This window comes from Dipteris shenzhenensis, chromosome 6, assembly GCF_047967505.1.
Source record: "Dipteris shenzhenensis isolate YYH24624 ecotype China chromosome 6, Dip_SZ_1.0, whole genome shotgun sequence".
NCBI classification, from domain to species: Eukaryota; Viridiplantae; Streptophyta; class Polypodiopsida; order Gleicheniales; family Dipteridaceae; genus Dipteris; species Dipteris shenzhenensis.
The window spans coordinates 60,017,136-60,030,827 of NC_141601.1; the positions used below are offsets into that span (position 1 = coordinate 60,017,136).

The window sequence follows — 13,692 nt, forward strand, 5'->3', positions numbered from 1 at the left end:
GAAAGCTCAGGGTTAGCCATATTGGCCTCACAAGTAGGGCCCATCTCCTCTGGTCTGATACCAAGCTTGGCTGCCAGCTCAGGAGAAATAAAATTAGCCTTGGCTCCATCGTCAAAGAAGAATAAACAATGCTCCTCTCTGACCTTACCCCATGTTCTGCATAGTTCAGTCCTCTTTTCATCCTTGGCATCTCCAATTATATCGGGTACTAGCCCTGCACTGGGTCTAGTCTTCTTGCCTGCAGCATCATCTCTTTTGTCCCCTTTTCCAGCATCAATTCCCTTGCTGGCTGAAATGTCATCCCTCTTCCTGTTAGGACAATCATAAAATTTATGCCCTTCTTGCTTGCATAAATAACAGCTACCTTCCTTGAAGAGCTGTTTTCTTTCCTCCTCCTTGGCTTTAGCTCGGCCAACATCTCTCCTCTTTGCTGCACCAAATCTGCCCGGTCTATTAAAACTCTTAAAACCACCACCACTGGATTTATCAGTCACATCTTTTGCTGCCCTATTGAAGTCTTCTCTGGCTGGCTTTTTATACTCTTCCTTCCTGCTGCCCTTGAAGCCAGATACTCTTCCCTACATCAACTGATAGTAGGCAGTGTTGGCAACCTCAATAAGATGTGACATGTTGGTAACTTTGGTCTTGATACAATAGTCACGCAACTCAGACGGCAAACCACAGCAATACTTTTCCACCTGCTCCTTGAGAGAAACAGTCCTGTAAGACTCAACAGGTAACAAGGCATTCCAAAATTTAGTGGTATACTCATCCAAATTGTGGCATCCTTCCACATTCAACTTATGCCACTGGGTCATTACTTCAACTTCAAAAGTTGAAGTTAACCAATGGGCTGCAAATAACCTTTTGAAGCCAACCCAAGTAGTTGGTGCTTTCCCCTGCATCACAATGTTAGACCACCACTGCAAAGCATTTCCTTTCAAGAATGTGGCAGCTTTTCGGATCTTTGAAGATTCATAAAAGATCCCTCCCATAAATGCAGTATCAAACTGCTGAATGAATGTCAAGGCTTTGGACCTATCACTATGCCCATGAAAAGGTTCAAATTTCACAGATGAGCCACCTTCTTTATAATCTTTTATGCGGGTACGGGCATCCAAACCATCATATACAGGGGCCTGCAAGAAAGGAACCTGATGTCCCTGAGGCATTACTCCTGAAGGATGTGCACTACCACCGGTAGGAAGAAGTAGGGCTTGCTGCCCTTGCTGCATTAACATGGCATTATTAATCATTCTAGGGGCTGCCATCAATCCTCCCTACATCCCTGGCTGCATACCAAGGTTCCCATACATGGGGTTCTGCAGGGCAAACATGTCAACATCCATATTCTCCTCAGCTTTTGCCACCATAGCATGAAAAATTGACCCACCACCAAAGAAAGATGGCTGTGCCAATTGAGGGCCTACAGCTGCCTGCATCTGAGTAACATTTTGGGAATTGTTTCCATTATTTCCATTGTTTCCTTGCACCACAGGTGCAAGCGGCACTGGTTCTGTAGGTAAAGGAGGTGGCATGGGTGGTAGCTCCTGTGGCAAAGGTGGCTGAAATTCAGATGCTACCTGTGGCATTTGAGTCTGCACCTGCATCGTGGTCAACTGTACCATCTGGGCCATATTTTGTGTCAACTGATTTAACACCTGCATCATATTATTCATCTGGGCCTGCATACCTGCTAGGCCATCATCTGGATAAGGCATAAAATCATTATGTTGCTCAGCAACATCTTGGTACCCATCCTCGGGCTACATGCTACCTTGTGGATCCTGATTATTCTGGTCCATGTTATCCAAAAGACTAGAGCTATACTATAAGTTTCCAGCAATTAGGCTTCTCTGCCCAAGCTCAGCCAAGGCTCTCCTCAACAGTATGACGGAGATGTCCCGGCAACGGAACCCTGAAACTGGAGTGCTTGTTCGGTTTACAAGGGTATTTTATCCGTAGTAGTCAAATCCTATCTCACTTTCTCACAAATAAAATTCAACCACCAACTTACTCCATAATATCCATAGATTGCACTGAAAACTTAAAAACACAGGTGAGGCTAGATTGCCCTTGCTTAACAACACACAGCACACCAGATTGGCCCCAAAATCCCTATTTGCGCCCCTTTCGGTATTTCTTTTTATTTAATTGGACAGTTCAATACACAGAACACTACCCGCAGGTAAATTCCAATAACCTCGGATCCAGCCTAGACCCGGAAACAAACTTGTTGCCCAAACTGGGCCGTGTGGGTGCCAAAACTAGAGCAATCAATCAGTCCTCATCATAGGACAGGCCAAGCATAGCCAATACAGCATCCAAGAACCAATTTCCAGGTTAGCAGCATAACCAATCCCAGCACAGGAACAATCCACCTCAACCCGAGGGACAAATCCACAACAGAATCCAATCTGTATCCACGAAATAGCATGCATATACACAATCCACACTGCTAGACCAGCATCTATGATCACAAACCAGCCCGGTTACCTCCAGAAGTGAACTTGAAATCAATCTTGTAGCCCACAGATGAAATCGTCTATACCAAAGTGCTCCCAAACTGAGAAAATCAGCGTAAATTTGAATCGCGCTGCTGAAATCTGCCCGAAAACTCTGCAAGATGATGCGCCCAGCTTCTTTTTATTGCTACCTGCTCTCCTAGATGCGAAATACAGCAGCACACAACTTGCACACTGCCCTGGCAAATCGCCCTGCACTCAGAATTGCTTGGGTGCTGACAAATATGCGAAACTCTGCCTGGAAGTGATGAAACACAGCAAACAGGGTGCGAATTCCAGCAAAATCACTGCATGGCAGCCACCAGTAGATGCAATCGAACCTTCCCCAGCCTGTAGTCAGCAGCAAACCGGTGTGGAGCAGCCCGGAGAAGCTCTGGGAATGAAATCGCACCTCCTTCCTGCTGAAAACTGACAAAAATCTGCATATTGGCTGGCTGAAAAGCGTGGGCACCTATCCGTAGCACGAGCTCTTCTATTTCGGGTTCCTGACTGCCAATTATGTGCCTCTGCTGAAAATAGCATTTATAATTCATAGAAAGCAAGTGACATTAAACCACTGTTTTGTGTCACATATTAAATGCTTGGGCCTAGTCCTTGACCCACAATTAATTGCACTAGCACATGGCACCTTGCACATTTAATTTTCATGCACTTGTTGATGGAATTTCACCACCAAAATTAATTTCCCTATATTAAATGTGATCCTGCTCAGTATTATCACGTCCTCCTGACACTGGGCATGCGAACTTTCCTGTCATCAGCATCCAAGAAGTGGGATAAGAGGGAGGGTGAAGCGTCTTCATAATTGGAGGTGTGGTTGGCGGCTTTCTTACTGGCATCCATTGCAGGAAGATGAGGAAAAGAAGGGGATGGGGGGGGAGGGAAAAAAAGGCTGCTGGTGATGCTTGATCAAAGATCATGAGGCACACAGAGAGCAGCTTGCTGTCCCACCTTAGATGATCCCTCTGTTTCTTCAATCAGAGAACACCTAATGCTCTGATACCAGGTAAACAAAGGACGTGCGAAAGCGAAGTAATGAACACCAGATAAAAGAGAGAGTCAGTGCACAGAGAGGGCCTGAAATACTGCTGTTATAACCAGCCCCAATCAGGGCACTAGATCAGAGTACAATCCTCGAGAGAGAGGCAGTAGAAGCTCCAGTAGATCCTCTTCTACTCTCCAGTAGAGCCTATTTCTTGCAAACAGTCCACAAAAGAGAGCTCTCCAGAGAGCAAGAAATAGGCTCGAAGAGGAGATGAACACCGGACTGTATGCTGTAGACAGCAAACTGTAAATCTCCCAGAAGGTACACTGAGTATGGCCACGAACAATGGAGCCAACGGAAGTACGAAGCTAAGGGATGAAGATCAGATCTGGGGCTAAAAGAAGTAGACAGCAGCAGGCAAGGAGTCCACTGAATGGATTGTCAGAATCAGGGCCAGATCCAACAAGGAGGGGTGCACTGATCAGAGGCTGCAGCCAGGAGCAATATGCGAACAGGAGGCTGGAGCAAGGAGCGCACAGGGAGCTGGAGCAACTGGAGCAGAGGGAGCTGGAGCAAGGTGCGCACAGGGGGCTGGAGCAGTTGAGGCAGAAGGAGCTGGCGCGGGCAGCAGGGGAAGTGAGAAAAGAAGACGATGGGGGGGGGGCATATATACCCTCAGTTGGGAGGGTCAGCCTGGTGGGCTGAAGGGGGCCGACCTGGTCAGCCAGTTTTGGCCGACTTGCCCATTCTGCCCCCCCCCCCCCCCCCCCCTTGGGTGGGATCAAGGGCCTCCCCTCTGGCCTCCTCTTCCATGTCAACAGGTGGTGGCAAGATTGAGGCCTATAGGTGTGATAGGATGACTAGGAGACCTTCCACGGAAATCTGCTTTAGTTGTGAAGTTTTTTGTTTTTTATGGTCAGTTGAGTGTTTTGCAAGTAACGTCATGCTTTTATAGCGTATGGCTAAATTATAAGGCATGGCCAACCTTATGATGATTCATACTAGGTTCTGGTCTAACTGTGGTGATTGGAATGGGTTTGAAGAATGTGACCATAACTTGTGAACGAAGCATCATATGCAAAAAGCGACACTGGATTTGGAATTAGCACATCGAAATTAGTCTAGGGGGACTATCTCCTTAAAACGCGGAACAGACTGCTTTTTGCTTTTCGTGGCTTTTGCGATTTTTGTGCTTTTTGTGCTTTTTGGTCTCAGCGAAAAAGCACACTATTTTTAGCATGATTGCTTTTTGGGCGGACACTATTCTGGGAACTCGAATCTGTAAATAAAGACATTAATTTTGGAGCAATTAAAAGCAAGAAAGCTATGAAAAAGTCACGTATATTTACTTTACTCTATTTCCAGGAAAAGCGAAGCTTGCAAAAGTAGCCTTGGGTCATTTATGGCAAAAGGAACACTCTATTCTCGGTAAAAGCAGAGCCAGATATCCATTATTTAAGAAGCCAGGGGGCCCTCACTCTTAGCGAAGAGTTAGTTGCCTCTTTCAGTTCACATATTCTCAGCCTCCCTGCCTTCGCCTTGCTCAGTTGTGCCGGTGCTGCCATCACCTGCCAACATAGATTTGCATCTCTCCCTGCTTTGCCTTGCTTTGCTCAACCCAGTGCAGCCCTGAAGAAATTCGCATATCTTTCCTATATCCTTCCTCTGCCCAGTTCGCACCTCTTTCCTGCGTCTCTTGCCCTCTTGATGAGTAGATAGGATCTCTTGTATCAGTATCCGTCGCGTAGAGGTACGACGTGGGGGTGGACCAGGTCTAAGTGTGTGGTGGATCCTGAGAGACATATCAGTAGTACGACTAGAGCGATGTCCCTCAAGAAGGGAGTTCGGTTGAGCCTGGATAGTACGGGCAACAGGCCTCTAATGTCATCTCTAGTCAGCATGGAGCTCAAAGATCACCGCAACAACTGGGTTAGAGTGACCCGTTACGACCTCAAGTGTGAAGACGTCAGTAACATGTCACTGTCTCCTATCTGTCTGATCTGCTGTGGTCGCCTGCTGTGGTCGCTCCCTGCTGTTGTCTCGTATGTCATAGGAGCATGTGTCTATGTCTCCTCATCTCTAGGAGATAGAGACCAATACAGACCTGGTCATAGAAATGGATCAAATGTGTGAGTGGGCCAAAACCAGAGCCCTCTAGAAAGAGGCAATGATATCGTCCATGTATCTCATAGTAGACTGGGCAAATGCTCCTCTGTCTTGATCATCCCTGTGGTACATAGTCTGCAGAGCCGTCTCTCTCTTGGGATCGTTGCTGCTCTCCTTGCCTCACTCTCAAGCTGGTGTGATAAGACCGGCATTGTTCCAATGGCAGTCCTCAAGGCATGTGATACCCGCCGATCCTCAAGGTACTGCGGTCTGGTGATGAAACCGTCCTCACATATCCTGAGGAAGTGATCACGATAGAAGCGAGTTTTGGTAGGAAGCTCTTGGGCTTCGATCCAAACTCAGGATATGTGTAGCTGGAGGAGATCTAATCGTATGATACGGTTAATCTCATCTCGTGAAGGGAGTAGTGAAGGAGGGGCATCTAGATTGTACTGAAAAGAAGGCAGTCGATCAATATGTATACCATGTCTAGTAAGCCAAAGGGATACTCGTGCATACCATCTTGTGGTGTCACCATGCTCTACTAGTTGCATGGAGGAGACTAGTGCTATGCTCGGGAGTTGCCATCTAGGTAGACTGCGAACTCTGTGAAGGAAGGTAACAATCTAAAAGAGGGCATCTATCCGTAACGGTGCCATAGCAAACTCGGCCTGAATGATCTGGTGGGGAACTGAGGGCTTACTCCAAATCATCCTCGAGCCCGTGATGACCTGAAGTCGCTCAAATTTGGTCCACTTTGCCGCTGAAATCTCACATGTCCAGAAAGGTGCTGCGTACATGGCAGTCCGTCTGACTAGGGTATCAAAAAGCCAGCCCTTCGTAGGTGGGTCCTGGAAATGTGCCTGGAAACATCGTCTCTCTAGTCGTGCCAGAGCTCCCTGTTCTCGAGTGAGCCGAGCTCTAGTGGCTTGAGTCATCTTGAAAAGTGGTCCTGTGAACACTGCTCTGAGATATGTATAGGAATGTACTATCTCAACTGGTTGTCCTCGGTATAGGAAGGGGCTGGTGGGCTGTGACAATCTCAATAGCGCAACAGGGGAGGTATTGAAGACCATAATCTTGGTCTTCGCAAGATTAACAGATAGATCCCGCTCGAGGCAAAACTCCTCTTGTGCATCCAGGTGTCTCTGTAAGCCCTCTGCTGAAGATGATAGGAGAACAATGTCATCTGCATATAACATGATCTGTATCATCAGGTTAGCCAAAGGTGATCCCACGCTGCCAAATTGGTCAATGAAAGAAGTGATCTCGTCGATGTAGAGGCCAAAGAGAGTCGATGAGAGTGGGCAGCCTTGCTTAACTCTGATAGTACTTTCTATCTACCCTGTCAAACCTCATGGGGCGCGAACTCTACCTCAAACAGACTCATACAGGCTCATGACCCCCCAAATAATACTCTCTAGTATGTGCATCTCCTGCAATCGTCTAATCAAACGAGAGCATGGGACGGTGTCAAAAGCCTTCCTGAAATCCACAAAGCAAGCATAGACCTTATGACGTCGCGATCTCGCCTCCTCAATGACTGCTCTAAAAGTGAAAATGTGATCTAGGGTGGAATGCTGTCCACGCAAGCGAGCGTGTCTGATGGCCCGTAGGCCGTGTGCCTCAATGTAGGTGCTGAGTTGTCTCTCTAGAAGCGACCCATATATTTTGGCCAAGGTATGGCCGGTGGTTCTCTAGGGCCATGGGGTCTCTTGCCTTGTGTATGGGCACAATGGTGGTGGTGCTCCAATTGGGTGGGAAACCATGGCATACAGCATGGTTAAACATCTGTGCTAGAATCGGTGCTAGTACTACATGTCCATGTGCAAAGTGCTCTGTCTGCAGCCCCTCATGATCCTGTGCTCTCTGGTTATGAAGCCGGCCAAGTGCTTCACATACATTCTTTGTAGTGAACAGCTGACAGATGGTGGGGCGAGGAATGGACAACATATCAGGTGGAGCTTGATGCGGTATGTCATATAGTGAACATGCATATGTATGCCAAGTCTCTGGATCTGTGAAAGGGATAGGTAACTTGCCCTTAGACAGTAAGCTCCACCCAAATTGGGATCACCTCCACGAAAAGAACGGATCACCTCCTCTAGTCTGTGTGCCGTAAAGGTCGGCCGCTTACGACGGGTCATGCATCGTAGAGTCTGCCGTGCCTCCGGTGTCGACATGTGGCCTAGGGCACGTTGGCGCATCAAATGAGAACTCAGCTCTCTGCACTCATCATCAAACCATGGGTGCTGCAGCATAGTCCGAGTACGAGCATGTGTAAGTGTAAAAGATCTGGTAGTGGGAAAGGAGCTAGTGGCAGCCTCATGTAGCATTGTGACAAGGGCATCTGATGCACGGCCAAGGTCTATCATTGTACAGAGCATATCAAATCCTTGGATGAGGTGGCTGTCAAAGACATGGTCAAGTGCATGATCAAATTGGACATGTGTACGGGGCTGTATGCGCGGGGCTGCTTGTGGGGTTGGTGTGGTACCAAAGATAGTAAAAGATAAATAGGAATGGTCAGCACATAATTGTGACATAATTGAGAGAGGTCCCATCAAGTAGTCAACTATACTACTCCCCCCACCATGTGGGAAGCATGTAAGTCCTCTAGATTGTGGCCAACGGGTGATCCCATTATAAATGGTGAGATCATGTATTGCCCCCATCTCCATAAGGTGGTGACCATACCCTGTGACAGGTGCATGTGCATCATCTGATTGTCTCAGCGTCCCAAGTTCAGCCATATAAGGCTCAGGTACAATGACAAAGTCATTGTCAAAGTCTAACAGTCCCACTTGCCTGTCACTAGTGCGGGCATTGAAATCCCCCAAGAGTAGGACATCACCTTGTTTGGAAAACTCCACAATATTGGCATATAGTGTCTCGTATGGGCTATGGCCCTCTGTAGTAACCTGACATGCGTAGGACGATGTATCTGGTGGGAAGTAGCACACTGCAATGAAAAGCTGGCAAGTACTCAGCAGGCTGATTTTGATTCACATGATGGGGATATTCTTGTCCTAATAGGTGACGGGCCTGTGCAAATGGGCCTGTTTGCATGGAGGTGTTGAGCCCATCAGCAAGCTAGGCTCACAGGCCAGACAACACAGGCACGGCAGCACAGAGTAGACGCGCGCAAGTGTCAGCTCGCGAGACACATGTGAGTGGTCATGCAAGGGTAGGGTCGTGAGGCCAAGGGCCAGCTCCAACTAGATAGTCGTGCCGGTGCCTGAGAGAGAGAGGGTGGTCGCGTAGGTGCGAGAGAGAGAGAGAGAGAGAGAGAGAGAGAGAGAGAGAGAGTTTATGAAAGTCTACGGAAGACCATAAAAGGCCTATGAGACTGAAGTGAATCCAGTACAATGCACTAGGCGGGTGTGGTCTCAAAACGGACCAACAATCCCACAACATAACAGAACATAAAAAATAATAATATCACAAAGGATAGAACTATCCATGTACATCCATATGTTCCGGAACGGAGGGTAGTGCAGAAAGGCTATGATGGAGGGCTGTCCTCTAGCAGTCTGTCGTCGCTAAAGTCGGTGGGAGATGACTCGGCGTCGAGCTAGTGCCACGGTGACCCTAGTCGGGCGGGTGTCGGAACTAGAGAAGAGGGAAGGTATGTCCCAGGCGCAAAAATGTGAATCAGTCCGTTGTCTCGTCTGGCGAGGCTCTGGCTCTCGATCACGTCCACGACGCCTGATCGACTGGGGTGCCGGATCTGGTAGCTGGAAGAAATCGGTGATGGGCCTTTGAAGAGGATCCGTCTGGGCCGGTTGGTCACGCAACTGAGCACGCAGGATTGTGTCCTGATATCGGGTCATCTGATGTAGGAAGGCGGCGAGACATTGCTGGTCTGGGTAAAGTAGGAGCTGAGTAAGAGGTCCAAACCCGTCGCGGAAGAGGCAGTGGTATCGACCTCGAATGGCGTAGTAGATGGGGCATTTGATAGTGAAATGCTCCTCTAACTCAATCTCCTGTAGGTCACATAAGGTACAGATGCGACTCCTCATGGAATGCCCTCTGCTTGTCCGCTCTTGATGTGTAGTCAGTGTGAGGAAACTCTGAACTGACTAAGAGAAATCCGTAGTGCATGAGGCAGATGTAGCTGTATGTATCCTGGTGGAATGATGAATCCCTTTGGTGAGATCTGGAGGCAATGTTTGCGGTAAAACTCGAGCTTCACTGGAAGCTCAGGGGGGGCCAACCATGTCCTAAAGGTGTGTAGCTGTAGTAGATCTTCACAAATGATCTGGTTGACCTCTTGGTCAGTGGGGGAGGCACGAGTGGATGGGGCATTGAGGCTGTACCGGAAAGGAGGCAATCGGTCGATGTCGAGGCCTAAATGTGAGAACCACTTGCAAACCCGGCTATACCAACCCCTCCGGTCTCCCTCAGAAGATAGAGCCATAGAGGAGGATAGTGCCAGCCAGGGTATTCGGAGGCGACCATCGGATGACGAGCCATACTCTCTGATCCTGTGAAGATATGTGATAATCTGGAAGACGGCGTCAAGTTGTAAAGGTGAAGCACCGAGCTTAGCTTGGATAATCTGATGAGGAACATATGGTTTACTGCGGATCATTCGAGCAATCAAGAGTATCTGAAGGCGCTCTATGCTCGTCCGGTCCGTGTCTGAGAGATCAGGGCCCCAAAATGGGCTACCATACATGCCTGTTGGGCGGACCAAGGAGTCGAAAAGAAGAGCCTTGGTCCGTGGATCCTGAAAATGTGAATGATAGCACTGCCTCTTCAGTCGGGCAAGTGAGGCATATCCTCTGCTAAGGCGGGCTTGCATAGTTGGACACATAGTGAAAATAGGACCTGAAAAAAGGACACCTAGGTAAGTATAGGAGCTGACAATCTCTACCGAATCCCCGTCGAAGAAGAACTGCTCCCTGTGCATAGCAGCCCGTGAGGTATTGAAGATCATAACCTTGGTTTTCCCAACGTTGACCTTCAAATCATGAGTATCACAAAAGCTCTGGAGCAGCATCTAGGTGCTGCTGAAGACGAGAACAAGACGACGTCATCGGCATATAAGAGGATCTGAATGGTAGCCTCTGCAAGGGAGCACCCTGTGCCGCCTAGTGTCTTGATGGTAGTCTCGAGCTCATCAATGTAGAGGCCAAATAGGGTTGGTGATAGAGGACAACCTTGTTTGACCCCTATGGTGCTCGTGATCTCCTTTGTCCAGCTGGAACCAATGCGGACATGTCTTGTCACCCTCTCGTAAAGGGCCACTTGCGGAAGTCCGCAAAGGAGCAATAAACTCTCTGCCTCCTGTGTCTGCCCTCCTCGATGATGCCTGTAAGTGTGAGGATATGGTCGTATGTTGAGATCCATCCTGAAACCTGCCTGTCCAGTAGCTCGGAATCTCTGTGCCTCTGCAATGGCACTGACCTCTCCATCTAGAACCGATGCGTAGATCTTGGACATAACATGTCCAATCATGATAGTCCTGTAATCCCCTGGGTCCAGGGGATCTCCTGCTTTATGGATAGGTGTAATAGTATGAAGGGTCTAGGCCTTAGGGAAACCTTTGCAGATTGCTTCATTAAATAGCTTTGCAAGGATCGGAGCGAGAGTTTTAATGCCATAGGCAATAAACTCAGTGCAAAGCCCCTCGTGGTCTTTAGCTCGGCCATTATGAAGTTTGAGTGCTACGTGGGTAACCCCTTTGGGTGAGAAGAGGGTGCACGAGGTGGGGCGGGGAGTGGCGGAGAGGTCTGGGGATGGTTGGTTGGGAATGTCATAGAGTGTGTGGGCGTATGAGTGCCAAAGGGAGGTGTCTGTGAGAGGTGTGGAGGAGCGATGCTCTAAAAACTTTCTCCTAAAATCCTTGGAGTTACTGCTTTCTCATTCTGGCGAAGGAAAGCTTGCTTTTTACGGCGAACTAAGCGACGATACTCCCTGGTCAGGTTAGGGTCGGTGCGAGTATTTGGTTGGGTCGTGAGTCTGAGTGTGCGGCGTAAAGCCCTGCACTCATCGTCATACCAACTGTTACAAGGTACCGAACCAACGGGAGGGGGACATGCGGATCGTGTGGTGTATGGAAAAATGTGGTGGGCTGCATCCTGGAGAGAGCTGGTGATGAAAGCGGCTCGATGATCTAAGGAGGGTATGGTATCTATGTGGCGAAGGAGGGAGGTAGGTGTGTGGAGTAATCGGATGAGAGTTCGTGGTCAAAGTGGATGTCAGAGTAGGTAGTATAGGTGGGTGTGTGGCGAGTGGTGGCTCTGGAGGTAAGAAGCTGAAATAAGAGATAGGTGTGGTCAGCCCACGGCAGGGGTGGTGGGATATGGAAGTCAGTGATCTGTGAGGCTAAAGCAGGAGATCCCATGATATAATCAACAATGTTGGCGCCTCCTCCATGTGGAAAGCAGGTGAAGCTACTGGACATGGGCCATCTATCCATCCCATTGTAGATGATCAACTCATGTATGCGTCCCAGGTCTAGGAAGGCATGATCATATGCAGTAATGGGAGCTCGTCCATCTGCTGAGGAACGGGATAGCCTCGAGTCCTCAGTATCCAACTCAGGTAGCATGATAGAGTCGGAGTGAAAATCCAAAAATGATGTCTGTCGAATCCCTGTCCTGGCGTTGAAGTTCCCTACAAGGAGGACCTCTCCGTGTCTAGTAAAATCCAGGATGTCTGGGTACAATATTGAGTATGGAGATGCCTCTGCCTCCTCGCGTACCATGCATGCAAAGTGTGACGTCTCTGGGGGGAAGTAGCAGATTGCTATAAAGAGGTCACGAGCTGACTGGCGCCGCAGGCGAAGCCAAAGGAAACGTGCGTGGGGATCACGTCGGATGATAGAAATGGAGCTGAGTAGTACTGAACGGAAAAGGACAGCAACCTCGCCTGAGCCATGTACACCTCCCGTATCTCTAGTCTCCTCGCGGTATGCTGATTCCCAAGTATATCTGCTGATGGGTGGTAAAGGACGCTCTGGACTCTGGTGTGTCTCGGTGTAAAATACGATATCTTGTCCCGTGTGAGACTCTGAAAAGTTCCCCAGCTGTGACCATAAGGTACCATTACAGTTCCATATAGTGCATGCCAAGGGTACTATGTACTGAGTCTCATAGGCCATGTATCCCTATTTGGTATCTCAGTTAGGTAGCTCTGTCGGTGCTATAGGGGGTTGGCGGCAAGGGCCAACTAACAATCTGCCATCATGAACAACTGCCCATTTCCCCTCCTTGTGGGCCTCATCCCGCTGTTGCTAGAGGAGGGTACGTCTCTCTGCAACCTGTAGTGGGGTGAGATCCTCATCCATGAATATTGTAGGGTGATCTCAGAGAGTAGACCGCTATTGCCGAGCGGCTAAACGGGCCTGCGTATCGCGAAATCGAATAAGCAGAGGCTGAGGGCGTGTAAGGTCTCTCCCTATACGCCATGCATGCTCGATACCATGGTCAGCAATCCCTAGAGTGGAGGTCAAATAGGTGATGGCATCCAGTGGTGTGGAATCTGTACGCGGAATCCCACGTACTCGAATATTGAGGGCCTTACTGGCCCTCTGCTGCTGCTCTGCGATGGTGGCTGAGACAGTGACCTTTGGTGATTTCTTCACCACATCAACCCAACGTGATGTCCTCAATAGCAGTCTGGATAGTAGCGATCTGCTCCATGTCGGGTGAAGGACGTGGGGTGGCAGTAACTGTAGCTGTGAGGGATGTAACCTTGTGGCGTAACTGTAGGATCTCCTAGCTCATGTGCTGGATGATCTGCGTCTGCTCCTGGTCCCGGTCTTGTAATCGGTGAAGCTCCATGAAGATGTAATCTATGGTCTCCTACGAGATCCTGGGAGATGCGAGAAGGCCCGTTGCCCACAGGTGTTAGGGGAGGAAACCCCATGAGTGGCTCGCATCCTAGCTAATATTTGGAGCGGGATTGTTCACTTTCTCAGAGGTCAGTGGAACCAAATCCAAGGAGATTCCAAAGCAGGCAGAGAGAAGAGGGATCGGTTTCTTTGCAATTGGGATCATGTCTCCTGCATGTCTTGCATCCCACGAACATCGTCTTGTGCATCCTGAGAACACTTGGGCTCATCCT

The 13,692-nt window shown here is 48.9% G+C and overlaps 1 protein-coding gene across 1 annotated transcript; it reads right to left on the bottom strand.

Moving 5' to 3' along the window:
* Nucleotides 1-1,280: 1,280 nt before the first annotated feature.
* LOC147901436 (uncharacterized) lies at nucleotides 1,281-12,727 on the bottom strand. The gene is made up of 6 exons (XM_087376492.1): nucleotides 11,989-12,727; nucleotides 9,992-10,527; nucleotides 2,846-3,034; nucleotides 2,680-2,763; nucleotides 2,485-2,545; nucleotides 1,281-1,708 (listed from the first exon to the last, which is right to left on the bottom strand). Exons 1-6 carry the CDS (start codon nucleotides 12,725-12,727, stop codon nucleotides 1,281-1,283), a joined length of 2,037 nt encoding a protein of 678 aa, XP_087232618.1.
* Between the last annotated feature and the right edge of the window lie 965 nt (nucleotides 12,728-13,692).

Coding starts and splice junctions, on each gene's coding strand:
- LOC147901436 (XM_087376492.1), bottom strand. CDS start 12,727: ATGGCCTATGAGACTCAGTACATAGTACCCTTGGCATGCACTATATGG. Junction 3,035..9,991: donor GGAGGGGTTGGTATAGCCGG/GTTTGCAAGTGG, acceptor TGCTATTTTCAG/CAGAGGCACATAATTGGCAG. Junction 2,764..2,845: donor CTGACTACAGGCTGGGGAAG/GTTCGATTGCAT, acceptor CATCACTTCCAG/GCAGAGTTTCGCATATTTGT.